The sequence below is a fragment of the Osmerus eperlanus genome, chromosome 1 (genome assembly GCF_963692335.1).
Source record: "Osmerus eperlanus chromosome 1, fOsmEpe2.1, whole genome shotgun sequence".
In the NCBI taxonomy this organism is placed as follows: Eukaryota; Metazoa; Chordata; class Actinopteri; order Osmeriformes; family Osmeridae; genus Osmerus; species Osmerus eperlanus.
In genome coordinates this window covers 20269634-20293391 of record NC_085018.1, presented here as the reverse complement: position 1 = coordinate 20293391, position 23758 = coordinate 20269634, and the positions used below count along the sequence as shown (strand labels likewise).

The following is a 23758-nucleotide window of genomic DNA, read 5'->3' as shown; positions in this document are numbered from 1 at the left end:
TATGGGCCATTGTAGGTACATTAAGATAATTAATATTGTATAGGATGTACAGCTGCATATATACTGTATATAAAATGTTAAAACACCATCCTGAATAATATCTGTCGTCATCTGTCTGAATTTGCATTTACATTTACAAATACTATGCCTAGTTTTGCTGAAGCTAAATGACATATAGACGTATTAAAAGAAGACAGAGAAGTTCATAAAGCACAACTGTGGACACATCCTGATTAGCAACAGCCTGAAGATTTCTTCACTGGAGGTTCTTTGTGCAACACCATACTTCCTTCTTCAGCCTCGTCGACTTTCTGCTTCATTAACCTGGGAGACAAATAAGAAAGAAACACTTTGCAGTTCCACTCCACCAATAAAATAACAATTACATGAATAGAAGATCTATATAACTTTATTTATGACCTTGCCACAATTTCCATGGATTGCTGCACATTGTCCCCTGTGGCGGCACTGCACTCCATGAAGTAAATGTTGTATTCCTGCAAAACAGCATACAATTAGGCTGACATGTTAGGGTATCATGGAGGAATGATGACTCCCAATTTGCTTGTGGCCTACCTTGGCCAGACTTTCCGCTTCATGTGGCTCAACCTGACGCTTGGCACAATCAGTCTTGTTTCCAAGCAGGATAATGATGACTTCATCTATAGCATTGTCCTTCCAAATGCATAAAAATAGTTTGACACAAAAAAAGTATTTTCTTTATACTACGTTAAAGAAACTATAAGAAACTATAATGTACTGTAAGCATATCTCACCAAAAAAAAAACATCAGACAAGATGGTCATATGATTACACCCCTTTTCGCATTGTAATGCACTATACCTGGATAGAGGTGACCCAGTAGCGGACATCACTGAAGCTTTGAGAGGAAGTGATGTCATACATCAACAGGAATGCCTGAGCTTTGTGAAATACCTGTCTTGTGATGCTGCGAAACCTTTACAGACCAGTCAAAATGAATAATTAAGTCAAAATGATTCAATATTTTCAGTAAAAAAAACAGCATAAAAAATAGATTCTGTGTTTATTGAATTGAATTAGCTGTATGTTCTTACCTTTCCTGACCTGCAGTATCCCATAACTGTAACATCACTGTTTTCCCATCCACTATCACAGACTGTGTACATGTATCGATGCCTGCCAAGAACACACATGTGTATACATGCATGGACACCACACGCACATAACTTCTTTGTATTTTAACTAAATACATCTGTGACAATCAGCATGGCGATAGGTCATCAAACTTACCAATTGATGCACATATGTCTGAACAAAACTCCCCACTTCGGAATTGATTCAAGAAAGAGGTCTTGCCTACATTGCTGTTTCCAACCATCACTATGTTGTAGCGGCTTTGCCCAGGGACACGGTTTCTGCTAGTGTCTGCTGGGTGGAGAAAAGTGAAAGTCGATAATAGTTTTGTGTCTATTCCTATACCGCAGATTCTAGAACCTACTCAAGTTGATTGTTAGAACTTCCTTTATTTCTTTAAATGTTCAATAATGTCTTCATATGTGCATGGCTCTAACGTGTAGATTTACCCTGATGTTGTCTTGTCTGTATTCTCTTCTTTACTTCCTCTTTTTCACAGGTCTTCTCCACTTGCTCCGCAGAGCTCCTTGTATTGCCAGCACCTACATATGGTGTCGGCTCCAGTTGTTTAGGCAGTGTTTTACTGGATAAGACAACAAGCATTGTGTTAAAAATGCCACAACACATGACCGACAATATGCTGATGAATGGACCATCCATTTATCATGGGAACAGGACATGATATTACTCTGTGTAGTCACTCTTACCCAGAAAAATCTGTAGACCCCACTTCCTGCCTGAGTCCAGGACCATCACGGCATAAGAGTGTCTTGTTTCCTTCAAAATCTAAAGTAACAACCTAACACAAAATATTATAAATATATATAAATTTAATCTCACAAAGATAACAATTATTATATTTCTACATTCAGAAAATTGGGAAAAATAAACTATTGAAAGTGTGTCTTAATCATAACAAGTTCCTTTTTCTCACGGTTGACATTCATACATTTTGGAGGGGGTTGTTTCTCTCTCTCAGATACAGAAAGAATAACATTACCTTCTCTGTGCCTTTATCTTCTGTTTGATTCTCCAGATGTAACATGTCATCCTTGTTCCTTTCGGTGGAACCAGGCCAATGTTCATCTCTGTTATTTCCATTGTTGAACTCACCATGGCCATGACGTCTAGAACCCATCTTTTTTCTTTTTCCTTGTGGATTCTCAACATCGTTGTTGGCATTTGAGAAATCCTCAAATTGGTGGGATTTGTTTAAGGGGTCTGAGTTCTGAACAACATGATCTTCATTTGTTGCTAAATGTTGCTTTACGTCTCCCACACCACTTGCCATCTCTTTCACTTCGGTGTCCTCCTCCTGTTTCTCTTGTCTCAGATATTCATCTTGTCTTTCTCTCGAATTGCTAAGAGAGGAGACATTTTTGGTTCTCTTTCCTGTTGCCTTGGGGTCAATGTTTAAATTTTGGATTGGATCCTTTGTGTTTGCTAGACATTCTGAGTGACTTTGTGAAAGGTCTTGATCACCAGCAGGTTTATGAGATAACATGTCTTCAAACTGCCCCAACTGAACTGACACCCCAGATGGTTTATTAAAACCCCCCAAATAATTTTTTGATTGGCTGTTATCCGCCATTCCAACTATGTCTAAACTGTCATTGTTAGTTTGCTCTTGAATTGAAGTACTGTGACAGAACTTGCGTTCTGTAGCTTTGTCATTCTCTCTTTCTTTGTATTGTTCTCCAATGGGACCATCCTCAGGCTCAGTCAGATCTCCCTTTAGTTTCCTAATTTCTTCATGTGTCCCTTGTAGTTTCTTGCGAGTTGAACCCATCTTTCTTTTTTTCCCTGTGGTGATTGTGTGAGGACTTCCTACATGACACAAAGAACTGTCTGAGAGGAGTCTGTGTGAGGATTCCCTTGGAGTTGTTTCTACATCCTTTGACTGACTACAATGGTAATTAGCTACATCTGATTCCAATACATGGTGTGGGTCCTCTACCATCATTGTATCTCCAAACGGTTTCATTTTTTCTTGAGCAGTGTATAGGTCATTAGTTGAGTCCTCTATTTCCTTATAGTGTGTGCCATCTGTTTTGTTTAGTTCTCTGGCATTCAAACCTTTGTCCTTGGCATCAGTCACTAATCTCAATTGATCCTCTCTCTCCTCCTCTGTAAGGGTTTCTGCAGATTCTCTAAATTCAATGTTTTCTGTCCTCAAAGTGGTTCCTGTTTTGACAGTGTTCTCCACCTCAGGTATAGTCTTTGGAACTGTTGCATCCTCTTTCTCCCCTTCTCCTGTGTGTTCCTCCTCATGCCCACTTTTAGGATTTGCACGAGTGGAGCCCATCTTTTTCCTCCTCCGTGAGGTGTTGAGTTCTACGTTAACTTCTTCCTTAGCTCTCCCCAGTAACTGTGGAAACTGAGAGGAGTTGAGATTCTCTGTTAATTGATGGAGTGTGTCTTCATAGGGAGTTGGGTTATGTTGCCCTTCAGAGACGATAGAATAAGTGCTCGGTATGTCATCTGACTGGAATGGCATTGCACAATCAGCATACTGACTTAACGTCTGGCTACTGTCAGTGAACTCATACATGTATTGGGCAGCATTAACAGCACCAGTCAACAATACATCCTCTGGCTGTGTTATGTCACCAATGGGGCTTGCCTTTGATTCACTCTGAAATACCTTTAACTGATTTTTACCCACATTTCCTGAGTAGTCAAATCCCTCAGTGACGCTTCTAGTCAAGACATCCTCCCCTATATTTTTGTCACCATTTTCAACATCACTGAGTTCCGGTGCTACTTTCGTGTCTCTGTCTTCCCCATGACAAAGTTTTCCTTCGCCCACAATGACATCTTTGTTTTTTTCAGAGTTAATGTGTTCTTCCTTTTGCCAGTCTTCTGAGTTTTCAGCCATAATTACATTTCTACAAGTCCTGCGAGTGGATCCCATCTTTCTTTTCTTTTTTGTAGCTTTGGAGTTCATGCAAGGTGTTTCTTCATTACACAGAGAGCTATCTAGGGGAGGTTTCTGGAAAGAAGAATCCTTGGGAATGTTCTTAGCATTTTCTGTCTGGCTCAAATAGTTATCAGCTACATTTACATCCAAACTTTGTTCTGATACATGCACATCATGAACATTCATTGGTAATATTTTGGCTTCATCAAGTTGATAAGAGATATTTTCAGTATGCACATCAGAAATAGGAATGGCTTCTTCATGTGTGTCTTTGTGTGAAACTGTCAATAAATTAGCTACTTTCTTCAACTTCAATGGATCTACTGACTGCTTTACTCTCTCCTCCACAGTGAATGGGTAACTTGTTGGGTCCTCTATTTCTTCCTTATTTGTCCAAGTCTCTGTCATGAGGGCCTTATCCATGTTTTTGGTCACATCATCTGCATCAACATATTCCACTTCTATGTGTGCACATGTGGTTGCTTGTGTTTCGTTGCTTTGAGATTCATTTAAGACTTCAGTAGTCCTAGTTTCTTCATTCTGGCCTTGAAAAATATCCTGTTTATCTCTCTCTTTCAAGATTTCTTTTTTTTTGGATCTAATGGTATCCTCGTTGTTGAAGTCTGACACATGTTGCTTGGGCAAATTATTATCATTGCCCTCCTCAGAGGTTATCTTGATATCTGATTGGTGCAGATCTATGACCTCCAAATCTTTGTCCTCAGTATCAGTCCCACCTCTCAACCGACCTCCTCTTTCCACCTCTCTGATGGTTTCTGTGTATTCTCTCAAGTCTATATTTTCTATACTATGAGTGGTACCTATGTTGACACTGTCTTTCACCTCAGGTACTGTTGTATCCTGTTTCTCCCCTTCTCTTGTGTGTTCCTCACCATGCCTACTTTTAGGATTCCCACGAGTGGAGCCCATCTTTCTTTTTCTCTTGGTGCCATTGGGTTCTAAGTTAACGTTTTCCTCTGCTCTCCCCAGTAATGGTGGAAACTGAGAGTAGCTGAGATTCTCTCTTGAATGATGGAGGGTGTCTTCATTGGGTGCTGGGTTATGTTGCCAATCAGAGACAATAACATTTGAATTCAGTCTGTCATCTGACTGGGAGGGGAAAGGAACGTCAGCATATTGACTTGATGTCTGGCTGCTGTCAGTGAACTCATAAATACATTGAAGCACAGCATCATCAGCACCAGCCAACAATACGTCCTCTGGCTGTCTAATGTCTCCAATGAGGCTCGTCTTTGAGTCATGTTCATGAAACGCGTTTAACTGATTTTCACTCACATTTCCTGAGTAGTCAAATCCCTCAGTGACGCTTCTAGTCAAGACATCCTCCCCTATACTTTTGTCCCCATTTTCGCCATCACTGAGTTCTACTTTCGTGTCTCTGTCTTCCCCATGACAAACTTCTCCTTCGCCCACCATGACATCTTTGTTATTTTCACCATCAATGTGTTCTTCCTTTTCCCAGTCTTCTGTGTTTTCACCCACAATTACATCTCTACAAGGCCTGCGAGTGGACCCCATCTTTCTTTTCTTTTTTGTAGCTTTGGAGTTCATGCAAGGTATTTCTTCATTACACAGAGAGCTATCTAGGGGAAGTTTCTGGGAAGAAGAATCCTTGGGAACGTTCTTAGCATTTTCTGTCTGGCTCAAATAGTTATCAGCTACATTTACATCCAAACTTTGTTCTGATACATGCACATCATGAACATTCATTGGTAATATTTTGGCTTCATCAAGTTGATAAGAGATATTTTCAGTATGCACATCAGAAATAGGAATGGCTTCTTCATGTGTGTCTTTGTGTGAAACTGTCAATAAATTAGCTACTTTCTTCAACTTCAATGGATCTACTGACTGCTTTACTCTCTCCTCCACAGTGAATGGGTAACTTGTTGGGTCCTCTATTTCTTCCTTATTTGTCCAAGTCTCTGTCATGAGGGCCTTATCCATGTTTTTGGTCACATCATCTGCATCAACATATTCCACTTCTATGTGTGCACATGTGGTTGCTTGTGTTTCGTTGCTTTGTGATTCATTTAAGACTTCAGTAGTCCTAGTTTCTTCATTCTGGCCTTGAAAAATATCCTGTTTCTCTCTCTCTTTCAAGATTTCTTTTTTTTCGGATCTTGTGGGATCCTCGTTGTTGAAGTCTGACACATGTTGCTTGGGCAAATTATTATCATTGCCCTCCTCAGAGGTTATCTTGATATCTGATTGGTGCAGATCTATGACCTCCAAATCTTTGTCCTCAGTATCAGTCCCACCTCTCAACCGACCTCCTCTTTCCACCTCTCTGATGGTTTCTGTGTATTCTCTCAAGTCTATATTTTCTATACTATGAGTGGTACCTATGTTGACACTGTCTTTCACCTCAGGTACTGTTGTATCCTGTTTCTCCCCTTCTCTTGTGTGTTCCTCACCATGCCTACTTTTAGGATTCCCACGAGTGGAGCCCATCTTTCTTTTTCTCTTGGTGCCATTGGGTTCTAAGTTAACGTTTTCCTCTGCTCTCCCCAGTAATGGTGGAAACTGAGAGTAGCTAAGATTCTCTCTTGAATGATGGAGGGTGTCTTCATTGGGTGCTGGGTTATGTTGCCAATCAGAGACAATAACATTTGAATTCAGTCTGTCATCTGACTGGGAGGGGAAAGGAACGTCAGCATATTGACTTGATGTCTGGCTGCTGTCAGTGAACTCATAAATACATTGAAGCACAGCATCATCAGCACCAGCCAACAATACGTCCTCTGGCTGTCTAATGTCTCCAATGAGGCTCGTCTTTGAGTCATGTTCATGAAACGCGTTTAACTGATTTTCACTCACATTTCCTGAGTAGTCAAATCCCTCAGTGACGCTTCTAGTCAAGACATCCTCCACTATACTTTTGTCCCCATTTTCGCCATCACTGAGTTCTACTTTCGTGTCTCTGTCTTCCCCATGACAAACTTCTCCTTCGCCCACCATGACATCTTTGTTATTTTCACCATCAATGTGTTCTTCCTTTTCCCAGTCTTCTGTGTTTTCACCCACAATTACATCTCTACAAGGCCTGCGAGTGGACCCCATCTTTCTTCTTCCTGCTACTGGTAGGGGTTCTGCTGTAGTAGTTTCTTGATGACACAAATAACTATCTGTTTGGAGAGCTTGTAAAGAGGCAACCTTACTTGCAAAATATCCAGTGCCTGAATCCTGAATCCTCCCAGTAATCTCTGCTTCTGAGATCTGTGAAAAGGGGTCTATGTCTTCCTTTTGCCCATGTGGTCTTTTTATATAATGTGGTGACATGTCCTCCACCAAAAAACCCTCATATCTTTCTTCCTTCTCATTCCCATACAATTCGTTACGTTCAGTTGGTTCTTCTCTTGTCTGGTTTGTAGATGTGTTCCTTGTGTCACTCAGATCTGCAAACGTGCACTCAGTATGTTTCTGGTTTATTGGTTCCTGGCTAACTTGTCCTGAGAGATAAATATCATCAGGGTTTAATATGATCGGCTCATCAAAAGTCAGATCAACCTGTTTATCGAAGTCAGCGTCAATATCCTCAAGATTATCCATAGACTGGGTCTCGTCAGTGAAATCATCTGCTAAATGCAGTATTTCATTTTCATCACATGGTCCAGTAACTTGGTGACAAAAACTCAAAACTTCCTCTGACTGATGCAACAGTTCAGAAGGGATTTGAGAAAGAGACACTATGTTCTCTGTGTCATCTGAAAGTGTAACCTTGCCAAGTAAGGAGCTATGTGATTGGTCCAAATGTTCTTGAGTAAGTGTGTCATACTTCAAGCAGCTTTCATATCCTCTGTCAACAGGGCTCTCTGCTTTGATCATGTTTGACTCCACCGTCACTAGTTTGATGGGTGACTCATACAACATATCCTCCTGTAGCCTCTGCCGATGATGCTCCGATTTCTGCTCTTCCTCTTTTACTGTCCTTCTATCACTGTCTACCATTGCATGAGTGTTTGCAGAGTGTGCCAAGACCACAGAGTTACTTGACAGATCAGTATTTTTGTCAAGCAGAATTTGTAAATATGGAGGGTTACTTTTTGTCTCCTTTAGAGAAGATGGGAAATGCTCTTCTGCTGGTTCCCAATGAGAATATGGTTCAAATGATAGAGAAGCATTTTGATGCAATTCACTGTTTACAGCCTCACTGGGTGCAGCATCATTGCATACTTTGGTTTTATTTCCACATTCTTCTTCTAACCACAACTCATATACATCCTGCCTGGCTCTATCTCTACGGGTAGATCCAAGTTTCCTTTTTGTTTTAGTGGTATCCAATTCTGGATTTTCAGATTGTGAAGGTATTAACTGAACCAAGTCCTGTGAGATGGGCTCCGTTTTCCTCAATGCAGCGTTAGCCATAACATGTATCCCTTTTTCCTCCATCGACGCAAGAGACTGATCGTCTGTCTTGGTTTTCTTTTCACCCTTATCCCTCCCCATCCTTCGTGATGTACCCATTTTCATTTTTCTAGACATCTTTCAAGTGGCCCTTGATCTCTCAATTCTTGATTGACTGAATTTCTGACAAACTAGGAGAAATAAACATTACATTTGCTTTATGCAGGAAAGATGTACAGTGAATTGATTAAAAGCATGCACGGGCTTTGTAAGCCTTTGTAAAAGTAGCTGATCTATGAAATGTGACAAATTAATTCAACATACCTTTTAAAAAGCCTGGCTGTGTAACACCAAACGCTATTCAGCGAAGTGCCAGCATAGCGTTGAGCTCAGCTTCACAGTATCATTTCTTAACTTTGAATTTATGGAACAGCAAACATCTAACACCCACGTTTTCTCACACCAACTGTAGCCTGTCGTTTGTCTCCACTTTCATGCATATTTATGTTGCCACAACTTCACATCCTGTGCATTAACACTTACCAAATTGCCTGAACTGAACACTTCCTGAAGTCAGTTCTACTTCTCAAGTCAGTTCTACTTCTCTAGTTGTGAGCTGACGCATCATAAATTAGAACAAAACACCAGTTTACAGGGGAAACTAACATGTATCACTTGCTATACCAATGTAGTCTATGAGCATACTATGTAGCTCAAAACAATTTTAAATGTGTCTAAACTATAAATGGCTTAATCAGTACTTATTCTTACCCATATGCAATGGTGTTGAAATTGCACCTTGTGTTATCTGGATCAGTTTGACATAAGCATAATGTATGCACTTAACAGCCAGTCAAACTCTCAAACACATTGACATCAACAGCAATTTATTTACCATTAAAGCTTAAGTGAGAACTTCAGTAAATGTCTGAAAGAACCAACTTTCAGTCATGGTCTTGTACTTATGACATCCCCACAGAAAATAAGTCATTATAAAACAAAGCTAAATCCAAAGTAAAAAACCACCAAACATTGCATCTAAGTTTTAATCAAAATACCTCAAAAAACAAAAAAAGTATAGGAAGTTGCATGCCAGGAATCAATCCAAATTATTTGACATGCAATGGGTGGTATTCACTTCCCATACAACTACAAATAGAAAAGAAAGCAACTTGTACTGTAGAAAGCAACTTATAATGGAGACAATATTCCAAACGCACCTTTTTCTCACATACAGTTAATCAGTTAATGATAGTTGACAATTACAGAAAATAGTTGAACCAGGAAGTTGTCCCATTTCAAAAAGAGAACAATCTAAAATATCGTGTCATTTTAAAATGAAACTTAACCCATCCATAACCTGATTCTACACCACGGAAATCTTCTGGTTTTGTATGAGTTCAAGTTCCGATCCTCACTTCCTATCATTAGATCTGGAGCGACTGTAGAAAAAGAAAGTCAATTTACTGAAAATTACAGCCTGATCAGTTCATGCATTTACCTTAAATGCAAGCATATCTGAGTCCGCACTTACCTCCTTGACCTTGAGAAGGATCTGGAGGGTTTATGGTTCCTGTCTCTGGACAGAGACCTATCTCGTCTTCTGTCTCTGGAGAGAGACCTGAATCAAAAAGACACACACAAAATGGTAGTAAGTTAATGGTGGCATTAAGACCAGGGGGATTGAGCCCAATAACCTGTTTTTCTCCCTAAAACAGATCAATGAAAATGACACTGAAACAGGGAAAGAGGCACTGATAGACTCACCTGCTGCGGCTCCGACTGAAGCTCCTCCTCCTGGGAGATCTGAGGAATGGGTGGGATAAAATGACAGGTGAGGGGCCATGACATTCAAGAATACCCCAGGCCATTTCCTATTAAATCAAATCCATTGGAATCATTATAAAACACCAACCACAGCATCGCCCTTTTCTGAGCAGGTGGGAAAGGGGGGGTGGGGGGGGGATAGTCCTCAGCAACCTTTACTTGGACCAAAGTACTGTTTGGAGAGCCACCTCTGAGGGTAAATACATTTGCTCCAGTACAACCAGATTTCCAATATGTTACCAGCATATTGCAATGCACAGTAGATAAGTCAACGTGCTGTTTAGGTGGACGTCACAACAAATTAAATAGGGCCTTGTGCTTTATCACCAATACAAGATTTCCAGCAGTGCATGGAACCACAACATTTGAATTTAGGGACATAGGTTGAATTAGGGACCTACGGATGGAATTCCCAAACTCTTATGATTGTACTCTGGGAGTACAATTACTTAACTGTGAAGTTCATATTCAAGCTCAAGCAGCTCTAGATTAAGCATGACACTACAAAAAGCAGGAGAAAAACAACTTACTATTTGGGGGGATTTGGACAAGATAGAAATGACGCAAGAAGGCCAGACAGTGATGGCGAGGGAGGTCGAATTTGCAGAGAGGATTTGCCACATGTTGCAAATGTTGGAGATATGTAGTTGGTTGGCTGGCGGGGGCGGCTGTAGATTTTCCCTGTCTTTAATAGGTAAGCCGAGGGCAGCTGGTCGTAGATAGTTGTGTTCATAATGGAAAAGGTATAGAAGCTGATTGGTCGGTAATGTGGGATGGGCCGCTGCCGTTTGGGTTTAGGTTGGAGGAGGGTGCTGGGAACGGCATGCTCAGGAACCAAAAGGCTGGTGCCACCTGACGACTGGCCATGCCTGGGTCATGTAACACGACATCAGCCAAGCTGATTGGGGCACGCTGGTCAGCGGTCACATGATGCTGAAAGAGGACTAGTTGACTGACTCAGAGGGTGGTGAGGAGAGGCATGGTGATGACTCTGCAACGGGGTTCATTTTTATTAATATAGATGGCAAAAAAATCAAACGTAAAAAAAAAATCTAATAAAGCTTACATCCATAAAAATAAAATGACCAAACACTTGCCACCTTTTCATAAATTGACAAACTGCTCGATTAGTCTTCACTTTGTCACAACCCAAACTAGGGCTAAACATGTAAAAGGACCCCCTTCTCAGAACCTAGCAATCCTTTGCATTATGGACCCCTTTAGCACTACATTTAATGTTCCAGATATGATTACCCCTTTTAGAAAAAGAGACAATTTTATAAGCACTACTGTAAACCACAACCTGTTACCTGAATCCAGCAGTATTAACTAAGGATAAATCAAAACTGTGAGTAAATGATGAAAGGGGATATAAATGTTCTGGTACACACGTTTAAAAGTATAGAGGAAATAAAGCTCTTAAGAGAAACATTACCTGCGTCTCACGGGGGGGCTGCGCCGCCTGTAGTCATCCCGAGGGCGCCGGCTCCATGAGGGGGGGGGGCCGCGGCTCCTAGAGCGTTTCTCCCCACTGGATAACTCAACACGCACTCTGCAGCCACACAGCGTCCTGAAGACATTGACCATAATGTAAGAAATCAGCACTTGGACACGCATGAATGGAATACCATTACTTATGTTAAAAACTAATGCTTAAATAGACACATGCGTACCTTCCATCGAGCTCTCTCACAGCATCAGTTGCATCTCTTGGATCCTCGAACTCTACAAAGGCAAAGCCTGGAGGGTTCCTGGCTACCCAGACACTGCGCAGAGGGCCATAATACCCAAAGGCCCTCTCCAGCTCTGTCTTGTTCCCACTATTGCCTAGATTCCCAACATAAACCTTACAGTCAAGAGGGCAATCTCTGTTAAGGGCAGGATCTAAAGGGGAAAAAGAACAAAGACATCAATTTTTGTTTCAAGGAATTATTCATATTGATACAATGTATTCAACGATGCAAATATTACATTACCTCCCATTCTAACCGATCTCGATGTCTCAAATAGTAGTCTGTCACAAAGAAAAAGATGGATTAGCAGACCATGCAGATACTGAAATCATGCTACAGGCAAATAGCTTTGTAACTATCTGAATTTAGCGCTATGTTAGACGGTACACGCTGTCGTCCTTACAGGGTGCCATTTTACATAGCAGTTTGGATCATGTATACTCAATGACCTAATTAAGATTAACGTCCTTATACGAGCAGCCACCACAACTAAAGGTTATAATTGATGGTAGAACCCATTTATCAATGTACAGATACAGCCAGCGCTTGCTACGCTAGCACCAGAAGTTAATTTCATTGTTTGGACATAACACACGGACAGCTATCATGGCCGACAAACGTGTGCTTGCAAGTGATTCCTGCCAGTTAGGTAGGCCCAATATTATTCGCCGATATTTCTTTTGACTCATTATGGCTACTTAGTGCATGTTAATTTCCTATTATTTCCCCAAACTCCATTTACATTATAAAAAAAAGACCGCTAGCAGTATTATTGGTAGGTAGTGAGCTACCGTCTTCTACATTCAAACTGCTAGCATGCCAACGACAGTCGGCCATGTTGTCAATCGCTAGCTAGCTATTTAGCTGGAGCCTTGAGGCCAAGCAACTCCCACTGTGCGCGGGGAACTGTAACTCCATTCATTAGCTGGCTAGCTGATGTCTTGGGAGTCTCTCCTATAACACGGGAATATTATTATGCGAGCGCCTAAACTATAATCACGTTGATCTGCCTGCTCCAGACACTACTTCCCTATGTAGCTAGTACTGGATATCTTGCTACTGGGCCGTGTCTAGGATCTGCGCTCGACCCATTAGCTTAGCCTTACTGCTAATCTGCTAACGCAAATATCCACGACAGGGAAAACAGCAACGTTAACAGTAAAAATAGCATGCAAACTATACTAGAAGATCTCATTCGACGACACTGGTAACCCATTATAAGTTTACATTACATCAACGTTAAAATTCGCAATTTGAACACATTTAGAAATATTACCAGTTAATCCCCAGCTTCCGTATGCGTTGGTTAGTTTCACAACGTGTAGAAGCGAAGGCGACGTCGAGCTAGCTACAGTCAGGTTGCTTCTAGTGTGTGAAAGGAAAAAAAACGTTTCTTCTTACGCACGGGAAATTCAAGTGCAATGCATTCTGGGATCGACTTGGCGGGCCATGATCATGTTTGACAAAATAAGCGTAGGCCCACTTGTGTAAAATGAATTTAAAAGTTTGTTTTGTAATCATGTTTAATGGGTTTTGAAGCTGATCCTGTAGATATAGCCTCATTCCTAAAAAAGGTAAAGCAATATGTATTATTAATAGGCCTATTATTAAATAATATTAATAATAAAAGTAAATATAGGCTTATGCTTGCTCTTGTTAGCCTATAACTAAAATAAACCAATTACTATGTTATTCCACATATTACTAAAAGTTATTTAAATTCAAGTTATACAATTATGGGCCACAAATAGGCCTACATAATCGCCTAATGACATTCAAAAGACGTTTCTGCCATGGTTTGTGACTACCGTTATTCTAGCCTACTATCTTAACTATAGCCTACTCTCCTTTTGCTCTCACCTAAATCCGTTGTTATATCTCATGTTATTAATTGCTCAATAATAAGCTTTGAAACCTATATTCTTAATGGGCCTAAACATGGGCCTAATTTAGGCTATAGGCCTATATAACACACAGCAAAAACTTTTCTGGTTCTGGTACACAAGACAATCAATGCTCCTCATATCACACACCGTGACCCCCTAGAGGGCAGAAGTTCATTGCTAAAAAGGATCAGGCAGGAGATTACGCTGGTGGGGGTTACGCAACACATATGCCTTGAACACAAACAAAGAGCATTATGTTGCTTTATTTTGGTCTAGGTATGCATGTTTGTGTGAGGGTGGGCGCTCCTATTCCACCTTTTCTTCACATGGATCAACATATTTTGCTGTTTAGGTTTTCCCCACTGTCTCTGCATTCTTGTTTAGCCGTGAAATAGCCAACATCTTCCTCTTTCTCACAACCACTCAGAGCATAGTTTTCAATCAGATTAGAACAGCACATTCTGTTCTTCCTGATGACTGTGTATCCTTGAATGAACCCGCCCCCGTGCTTTTAGTTACATTGACAATCAGACACTAGCTTGTATTCACTGAATTCTGCAGACACGTTTGTAGCTGAAGAAGAATAGCCTATAATTAAGACTGGTTCTAGATATTACAATTTTGTTCAGGTACGATGGATATTGAGGAATGTAGCCTATTACCCAACACTTTGTAGTCACTGAATGAGAGCCAACAATGCTAACAATAATAGCTAGGCTAGGCTATTTATAAAGAAGACTTTATACAGATAAAGAACAATCCATTTTTACTTTTACTGGTATCGATATCCCATTACTTGAATAGCCTATTGGCTATAGCTTACCTCTAGACGCTTGATCACTATCTAGATCTAGATCACTTTGCAATAGGAACTTGAAATGTGCATGGAGTAACAAAACCAGAAATGGTGTATTAGATGTAAATATTGATTGCTGTCGGCTACACCCATTCACAAGTTTAATTTTAAAGATGTTAGCCTCTGTTAGCCTAAATCACTGACAACGGAAACTCATTCTTAGACGAGGCTTGGTTTAATTGAGCTGACAACAAAAGTTGCTTAATTAGTGTTTTTAAAAAGTTTTCCTGGAATTCTAGGAGAGGTCGTCATTAACGCGTTAGTCAACGTTATAATTAATTAACCATCAACTAGCCTACTGCTGTCTTTCGGCTGATCAGTCGTCAGTACAATAACTTTATTGGGGATGAAATTCAATCACTCTTGCAAACCCACACAAGAAAAAGGCACCAGACAGAATCAGATGGCAGTTGTGTTATTTCTATAGACATATAGATATTTGATTTTACAGAAAGACGTTTGAATATTCCAAAGGTTGGCTATAGGCTGATGTTGTGTAGCTATATTTAACAATTAGGTAACCGCTTAAGGGTAGGCCTTGCTAGCTTACTGTAGCCTACATCATCACCTGTCCGATATAAACAGCAATGGTGACATTAGCCTAGGCTAAATGCTTTTCCTAAAGCACTTGTTTAAATGAAATTACACTGCTTTTGAAATTACGCATATCATCTGACGGTCGTTGAGTTCTGCATCCTACGCATAATGTCCAAATGTGAAATGCAACCAAACACAAATTCAGTAGCCTACAAAATTACTTATTTTATATTGGTAATTTTGCCTGAGTAATCCAGATGGTGTGCTTATCGTCTCGCCGATAATAACGCATTGAACCGAGGACTGCAATGTTTATGTGAACTGTTCATCTGAGCCCCCGAGGACAGAACAGTGCTGTACAGGCTGTTCCCGGTAGCGCCGGCGTTCGGCACAGAACGGGTTACAGGTCAGGGTGTCTACTGGAACACAGTGTTCTCGTCAGAGGAGCTACAGTACAGCCGGAACATTGTGTTACTATGTGGCTACCTTCCAAGACCTGCCCTTAATTTTTTACTCTAAATCACCCTCCCCTTCGTTCTCCCCGCCTCTTCCCCGCTGTCATTTCTATTCAGTTCTCCATGTGGCCCAAACTAGCATGTTGATCGTCACTGCTGTCTGTGGTATTGGGTGTAAAAAAAACTATGGACAGAACATTTAGTTCCCTGGTTATGAGAGGGCGGGCTTGAACTAAACGGAATAGCGTGCGCTGCTGTATCACTGGCAATACAGGCTACCGGCTGAAACTACAGGCTATACACAACATAAAATACACGGAGGGAGAGAATAATCAAAACAAATAGTAAGTCATATCTTTATCGACATTAATTTGATTTTTATCTTCAATCTTAGAGCGTAGAGCGGATATAGGCTAGATCGTATTGATAAGTTTTTGTTCCTGATATGACACTCACCTTATATTTTAATTTGTCTATGTTCTATAGATTGCAATTTGTTCTGTTGAATTCAATTTCAGTGTCAATAATCAGGATAGCTTTTATTCTATTTTCCTTATTCTTTTATTTTCCTCGCATGACATACATACTTTATCTGTTCTTTGCACATATTAGGCCATATACCTATATTCTTGTCTTAAGAACATATTTCCACTGATAATCCTAGACAATAGTTTATTTGCATAATTCCTTAAACAGTCTAATGTTTCTAGTCTAATGTCGGCTCTTTCACTCACTCACACACACAAACACACACACACGCACACACACACACACACACACACACACACACACACACACACACATGTAGGCATGTTATTGTGACCATGTATATTGCAGAAGCATTAGATATAAGCACACTATAAATACAGAAAAAAATGCATAAGAAACAGTAGCCTATGAGGTTAACATTGGAGGGATAGAGGCAAGTTCTTTATGGATGTATTGTGAAATTGGAATAGAGTATGCAGTATAGTCAGTTTCATCAGGCCAATATTTTCTCCTGGGGTTGGACTCTACAATGGTTCATTGCAAAAGCCTTCTCAACAGGGGCTGTATTGGTCCTTTTTCAACAAGGGTACAAGTTGTAGACTAGTTAAGGACAGCATAAAGCCAGGTGGAAGTAGAGACTGTGTAGTTAAGGACAGCATAAAGCCAGGTGGAAGTAAAGACTGTGTAATGATTCATCTATGAGAGAGAGTCAGAGACAGTCAGTTATGCAGTTCCCAGAAATTATGTGCATAAAGTCTACAGCAATGGGATTGAGAGATTTGTCATTCTACATCTGGTTTATAATTGCCATATGAAGTAACTATTTTCCTGTGGTAGATCAGAGAATACATACAGATAATGTACTTTTAGTGTGGACAATGTTTTGCTTCATTCATTGTCAGTAACTGTCCTCTTGAAGTCATACTTACTTGCGAAATAGCATTGAAGCATTAGGTTTGAGAGCTTGGACGCACAGCCTATCTGTTGAGTGACCATGAGCACCCAGGACTGAATGTTCACTGGTTTGTTGTGTTCTGTTCCTTCATTTCTCAGCAGGGTTCTGATTTCCATGCTTATAAGACACATAGCACTATCCCTATAAAAACATCAATAATTTGACATACATTGTCCTTTGTAAAAGTGTACATGGATAAGAGGAAAATGTTACCTACCTTCCCATCACTTTCACAATTTCGTTTTTTTTTATTATGTTATGGAAACCCCCCTCCCCACAAATGTACTTATTTTACATATTGTATATCCTGATGTATCAGATTTATAAATAAACTGTCTTTGCACTTCTTCAGATTTTGGGATAGGCAATTTAATGAATTTATATTTGCCCATTGCCATTCTAAGCAGATGCTGTGTTGTGACTAAGTGGGTTTCAAATTGGTGAACACCATCCGATTGTGCCAGGGAACTCTGAACAGACGGAACATAGTGTTCCCCACGCACACGCACACACACACACACACACACGCACACACACACACACATGTGCACACACACATGTGCACACACGCACACACATACACACACATGTGCACACACGCACACACGCACACACATACACACACACTCATAAGCCCTTTCATTCTTGGTTAGGAACACAGACATACAGTATAGAATACACATGCAAATAGACACCGGCACTTATGTGTTAACAAGTTTGCAGTTCACACAAGGTCAATTTAAGCATAACAATCGATTTTAATTTCAACTATATAAAATTGAACTTGTTAATAACCAGTATGATTATTAACAGGTTCCATGTATGTATTTTTATTTTTTTTACTTGGTGTTCACTTTATTCAATAATACTTTTTACGGAAGCTATATTTTACAGTGCACATTTTACCGACATAAAGGTACGTAAACTGAAGAACAAAGAACAGTTGAAACTGTATACTGCTGTGTCTAGTGCCTACCTGACCTCATTCACTAAATTAGTCTTTGTTAAACAATTGTGCTAATTGGAAAATGAATGCAAGAACAACAGGTCAGAAAGGCCTAAGGCACAGATGTTGAAGGAGTATAGGAAAATAGAACATAGGGTATAAAACTGACCTTAAATGTTGATTAAATGTTAATCCGACATTCTAACTCTCTTCAAGGTTATTACCTGTATTTCTCAGAAACTTTGTACAGGTTTATTTTAGGTAGCATGTTTAATAAAGTGTTGATATACTGTACCAATAGAGAGGTAGTTAAATATTTCACTGTTTATGTACCATAGGCTGGAAAAGGACTCAAATCCTGAAGGGCTGTTAGAATGTTGCATCGAGGAACAGGAGCTAAACTATGACTTATGTTTTTAGTTTTGCTACCTTAGCTGCCACAGATAAAATTGGTGAAGTAAGATGTGTGTGATAATATATCATCAATCATAGTTTATTCAACAAACCTGTAATGATTATACTTTTATTTTAAATTTTTGTCAAAAGCACTAACGGGGGGGGGGGGGGGGGGGGTCTTCTGGACAATCTGTCCAATTATATTCAGGCTTTAGAATGCTTTATCCATGTGATCTAACTTGCAAGCTGAACTTGAACATCAGTCCAGGTATTTGTCTGTGTGTTCTTTGAATGAATAAAGGGAGAGCTGTCATGTAATGTAATGGCCACCTATTTTAAAAAAAAGTCTTGCTCTGCACTACGGATACGGTTTATTTAAGCAGAAAGGTTTATTGGTCTCACAGCAATGCACATGCACGCATGCAGGGAGCGGTGACACCGGGAAACACGTACACACACATGCAGGAAAACACATGCAGCAAGATTTATTTGTACTGAGGGAGACCTATCATCCACATATTTAAGCAAAAAAAAGAAAATCCACCAATAGTTAACCAATTGTTTGTGTATTTCTTTGTTTCTACAGGAATAGAAAGGCCTGCCCAGGTGCAGAGATGACAACTGATAAGGATCTGTGTATGCATGGCCAGTCTGTTCCAGTGGTTTTTACAACAAAGGGCATTGACATCACTCCTAATAAAGACCAGGGAGTTTACAAGGTATTGGGAGGGTTTAACAATCTTGGCAATTTCTCAGTTTGAATTTAAGACATCGTTTGGTACACACACAAACCAACACACTTTTTTTGATATACCAACACACTTTTTAATTCCCGGGCACATGCTTTTTTGCATGTACTGTACACGTTTATACATGTACACACACATGTGCGCACACCAATGTTATGAAAAGATGAAATAATCTACCCTTGGAGTTGCACCTCATTCTGAGCTTAAATTTGATGTTCATTGTATTTCCAGGTGATAAAACGGCAGGGACAGGATGGGGACAGACCCATGATTGGAGACAGGGTGACTGTTCATTACACTGGCAGACTACTCAATGGGAAGAAGTTTGATTCAAGTCTAGATCGCAAAGAGCCTTTTTGCTTCAATCTGGGAAGGGGTAAGGGAACTCACTATTGAGCACTTTTTACTTCAGTGTGCTTTTAAAACATCCACTCTCGACTGTACATCCAATCTATGCACAGAAGGATTTTTATTTATATTTTTAAGATTGTTAACCGTCATAAACACAATTTCTTAATGGTTGACGTGCAAGTGTAAAATCCCAAGTCTATTTTCCATCACTGAAGTACTTTTTGTTACATTCATGCCATAGGGCAGGTAATTAAGGCCTGGGACATTGCCTTGGCTACCATGCAGAGAGGAGAAGTCTGCATGCTCCTCTGTAAACAAGAGTATTCCTATGGATCTGCTGGAAGCCCACCCAAAATACCTCCCAACTCATCACTACTGTTTGAGGTGAGTGGCAGCACAGGTTTGAATTTTGTATCGTTTTTATTAGCTTTTTTTCATGCTCCTCAAGTTGAAAATAAGTTTGAGTCTAGTTTCAAGTTTTGTTTTCGAGTGTCTGTATAGACAAAAACATGAAATGTACTCAAATGATGTCATTCAGGCCGACCCTGGGGGGGGGGGGGGGTGCCTCACAGTTTGAGAATGCCTGCTCGAAGCCATTTTATTAACTACCTTTACTTGATAAGTACTGTTTAAGATAAAACAGGAAATAGTTTCTCGAGTAATACTTAGTTCTCATATTTATTCTTGTAGGATACTAAGTTCAAGCTACAATGGCCAATAAAATAACGTGGTGAATTCTGCAGACACGTATTTCAGTACTGCAGCTATATTAGTCTACTCTAATTAAAACAACAACGTTGCTTAGGATTCAAACCTCTTAAAGAGCCTCCTTAGTAGACTACTCAGAGTATTACAGATTATTTAGAGGATGTGCAGGGTGCGCATCTCTGCCACTTAAAGTGCAAACTGTAACGTGGCCGCTGCGGGTCAGGAAGCCCTTCCCTCATGTAGGCTGGAGCATTGAGCTCAACAATCCTGCTTGGGAAGTGCCGAGCACATGGGTTTCTCACAAAATCTCACAGACAGTTGCTCTTCTTACAGTGTTGTGCTGTAGCTTGAGACCCCATTCTACTATGCCTTGCAGGGTATTTATGATGTGAGTTGACTCATCAGAGATCTGCTGTGATATAACAGAAATATTAATGATCAGATTTTTTTATTTTAAAACATAGTACAGACCAAGCCCAAGAGAACCTTAAGGAACTACTTATGCAATAACTGGGGCCTTGCAATTTCTGCTGTTGAACCAGGTGGATGGTTGCATGTGTGTGTGTGTGTTTGCTGCAGGTGGAGCTACTAAACTTTGAGGGAGAGATGCTCACTGACGATGGTGGGATCATCAGGAGGATAAAGGTCAAAGGGGAGAGCTTCAATAATCCCAACGAGGGGTCCACTGTTGAAGGTACAGGTTCTTCTCAGGATGGGCTGTCTTCGACTGTCCCTTATGAAGTAACATCTTTGAATGCCCCCTTACAAGTGTAGTTGAGTGGTTTTCAAATGATCAGTTGATGCTTATGTATGTCTGGCATTCATATCCTCTAGTTCACCTCGAAGGCAGCTGTGAGGGTTGTCTGTTTGACTCAAGAGATGTACGCTTTATTGTGGGTGAGGCTGATGACAAGAGGGTTCCTCTGGGAGTTGACCGGGCTATGGAAAAGATGCAGAAAGGAGAGTGCTGCTTGCTTTATTTAAAACCCAAGTAAGTTTGGCGTAATTTCAATATACTCCCTATTGCAAAATTGGTGAACAATGCTTACTGAGGAGACATATTATTGGTTAAACCTATTAAATGCAGTTTACACAGTGCCGGGAATTTTCAGTCATAACACCTTCTCTGCTTCTGTAGATATGCATTTGGTAAAGAGGGTAATCTGGAGTTCAAGATTGGACCAAACACAGAAGTGGTATATGAAGTTACACTTAAAGATTTTCAGAAGGTGAGTTTCTAATAAGGTAAAGCAGTTGATTAGCTGATGTTGAAATAATAGCTTCCAATAAAATAATCAAATTGCCTGTGTGATTTTAAGTCCAAAGAATCCTGGGAAATGGACTTGAGTGAAAAACTTGATATGGCTGTTGGAGTCAAACATAAAGGAAACCATTATTACAAGGTACAGAATCCAGATAGTATTGTTTTGTATAACCAGTGTATACCTTATTTTACATCTTAAAGACATCTGAAACAGACATTGTTACATCATTCCATGCCCTTCCTTAATCTGCGATTAACATGTAATGAGAAACAGAATCTGACTAACAACGGAACAAAACTTTAGGACAATAACACACTTTGCATATTATTTCACTCTTTGAGGAAAGTTTGTGGAGTTTTCTCCACTCCCTTACCTACATCTCCCCAAGATCTTGACTCATTTTCTCATGTTTAGGGGAGTTCACATGACACACCTTAGAGAGAACTCTGATTAGACACTTAACTGAGCCCAAGTGTTTTTCTGTGCTAGGCCGGGCGGTATTATCAGGCAGTTATTCAGTACCAGCGCATTGTGTCCTGGCTGGAAATGGAGTGTGGGACAGGGGTGGAGCAACAACAGAGGATCCGGGACTTGCTCATGTTGTCCCAGCTCAACCTAGCACTGTGTTTCTTGCGACTGAAGGACTTTTCACAAGCAGTAGATAACTGCAACAAGGTAAATACAGCACACATACACCTGCTTTATATTATCATCACACTAAAACAAAAACAAAAACACTTTTTCATAACATTATTCTTCGTAATTTAATGTAAATATTGAGTTGGAGGAAAGGGCAAGATTCATTTTCCTACAGTCCAAATAGTTTCATTTACATTTTCCAGAATAATAGACAACTAGCCTTGCTACATGTTTAGACACAAGCTTATAGACACCCTGGTGGAATTTGGTTGATCTTTTAGTCAAGACGGGGCCTTTTAACAGCCCATTGGACATGTTGATCTGTTTTTATTTTTATATATGGATGGCCATTGTTGTAAAATGTGTGTGTGTCCCAGGTCATAGAAGTGGATGGGAAGAATGAGAAGGCATTGTACCGTCGTGGGGAGGCCCGGCTCCTTCGTAATGAGTTTGGCTTGGCCTTGACTGACTTCCGGCAAGTGCTGCAGGTCAACTCCTCAAATCGAGCAGCCCGCGCTCAGATTTCCATTTGCCAGCGCAAGATCCGGGAACACCATGAACGGGACAAGATAATCTACGCCAACATGTTCCAGAAATTTGCTGAACATGACGCTAAGGTATGTAAATGTCAAAAACCTTTGTTATAAATATTGATTCACTTGACGATATCTTATGCTCTTGTCCCATTTATCTATTTAATTACATAGCTGTGATATTCTTTCCCAGTACAATAATATTTTACAATGTCCATTTGCAGTAATTTTTATAAAGCCAAATCTTACTTTGACTTTTGACAAGATTATAGTATTAAAATGTAACTGATATTGCTTGGCTCACCGGCAAAGACATTGGAGGAATAGGATAATGACAAACTGCATGTCATGGTCAGGAAGAATCACTTTGTTAATCATATACTGACACCTAGTGGTAAATGTCCTGAACTGCATTGCCCATATTTATTGAGATGTAGGGCCAGAACCTCCCCTGGTTTGTAGAGGTGTGACGAGATCTCGTGCCACTTTCAAAAAGTTTGTGTGGCAGGATTTTGGTTACCTGGTGTATCGTCCCACCCCTAGTTGTTTGTCTTACGGCAGGTGGGGAAGATGAAGAGGAGGAGGGATGACGGTGGAAGGACAGACGAGAACAGTCACCTGGGCGTTAGAAGACGACGCAAAAGTCAAGACTGTCTGTGATGCTGTTGATGTTCAGAAGAAAGGGACAAGGGGGGCAGGCCTTCCATTGTTTACCTCACAGAGACCAGGGGTTTGAGGCAGGACTGGGGTGGGACTAGCCCCCAGACATGTCTCAGTGCCCATCGTGCTGTTCCTGCATGAGAGGCTGGGTATGAGTGAAAACAGCTGCAAACATTCAGTCACATGGAATCAACCATCTTGGGTAATATCTTGAACGTCAAAGTGCCGATGACCAATGCCCAAAGTTAAAATATTCCAAACAAATGCAAAGTTGCAAGTTATTTAAAATGATATCATGACATCACATGTAATTGGTGCTTTGCATACAATGCACTTTTGACCTATTTATATTAAAATGTGCTTACAATA

General features: G+C 40.3%; 3 protein-coding genes across 5 annotated transcripts; 1 reads left to right on the top strand and 2 right to left on the bottom strand.

Moving 5' to 3' along the window:
* Window positions 1-179: 179 nt before the first annotated feature.
* On the bottom strand, window positions 180-8917 carry rab44 (RAB44, member RAS oncogene family). 3 transcript variants are annotated; one of them, XM_062468859.1, is made up of 10 exons: window positions 8729-8917; window positions 2117-8595; window positions 1824-1915; window positions 1566-1699; window positions 1273-1410; window positions 1077-1158; window positions 844-958; window positions 577-675; window positions 421-497; window positions 180-324 (listed from the first exon to the last, which is right to left on the bottom strand). In XM_062468859.1, the coding sequence occupies exons 2-10, from the start codon at window positions 8540-8542 to the stop codon at window positions 234-236; spliced, it is 7254 nt and encodes a 2417-aa protein (XP_062324843.1). In that variant the 5' UTR covers window positions 8543-8595; window positions 8729-8917; the 3' UTR covers window positions 180-233. The 3 variants fall into 3 exon arrangements, with proteins under 3 accessions (XP_062324843.1, XP_062324852.1, XP_062324861.1); XM_062468868.1 differs by having other exon boundaries at window positions 1273-1407; XM_062468877.1 differs by lacking the exon at window positions 2117-8595 and having other exon boundaries at window positions 8729-8913.
* Window positions 8918-9274: 357 nt separating this feature from the next.
* On the bottom strand, window positions 9275-13352 carry srsf3a (serine and arginine rich splicing factor 3a). The gene is made up of 7 exons (XM_062468905.1): window positions 13241-13352; window positions 12208-12245; window positions 11905-12115; window positions 11667-11801; window positions 10172-10210; window positions 9939-10025; window positions 9275-9846 (listed from the first exon to the last, which is right to left on the bottom strand). Exons 2-7 carry the CDS (start codon window positions 12212-12214, stop codon window positions 9819-9821), a joined length of 507 nt encoding a protein of 168 aa, XP_062324889.1. The 5' UTR covers window positions 12215-12245; window positions 13241-13352; the 3' UTR covers window positions 9275-9818.
* A 2402-nt stretch (window positions 13353-15754) lies between these two features.
* fkbp5 (FKBP prolyl isomerase 5) lies at window positions 15755-23758 on the top strand. The gene is made up of 11 exons (XM_062469123.1): window positions 15755-16042; window positions 19071-19203; window positions 19465-19609; window positions 19826-19968; window positions 20872-20986; window positions 21127-21283; window positions 21431-21521; window positions 21612-21695; window positions 22047-22232; window positions 22574-22813; window positions 23291-23758. The coding sequence occupies exons 2-11, from the start codon at window positions 19099-19101 to the stop codon at window positions 23387-23389; spliced, it is 1365 nt and encodes a 454-aa protein (XP_062325107.1). The 5' UTR covers window positions 15755-16042; window positions 19071-19098; the 3' UTR covers window positions 23390-23758.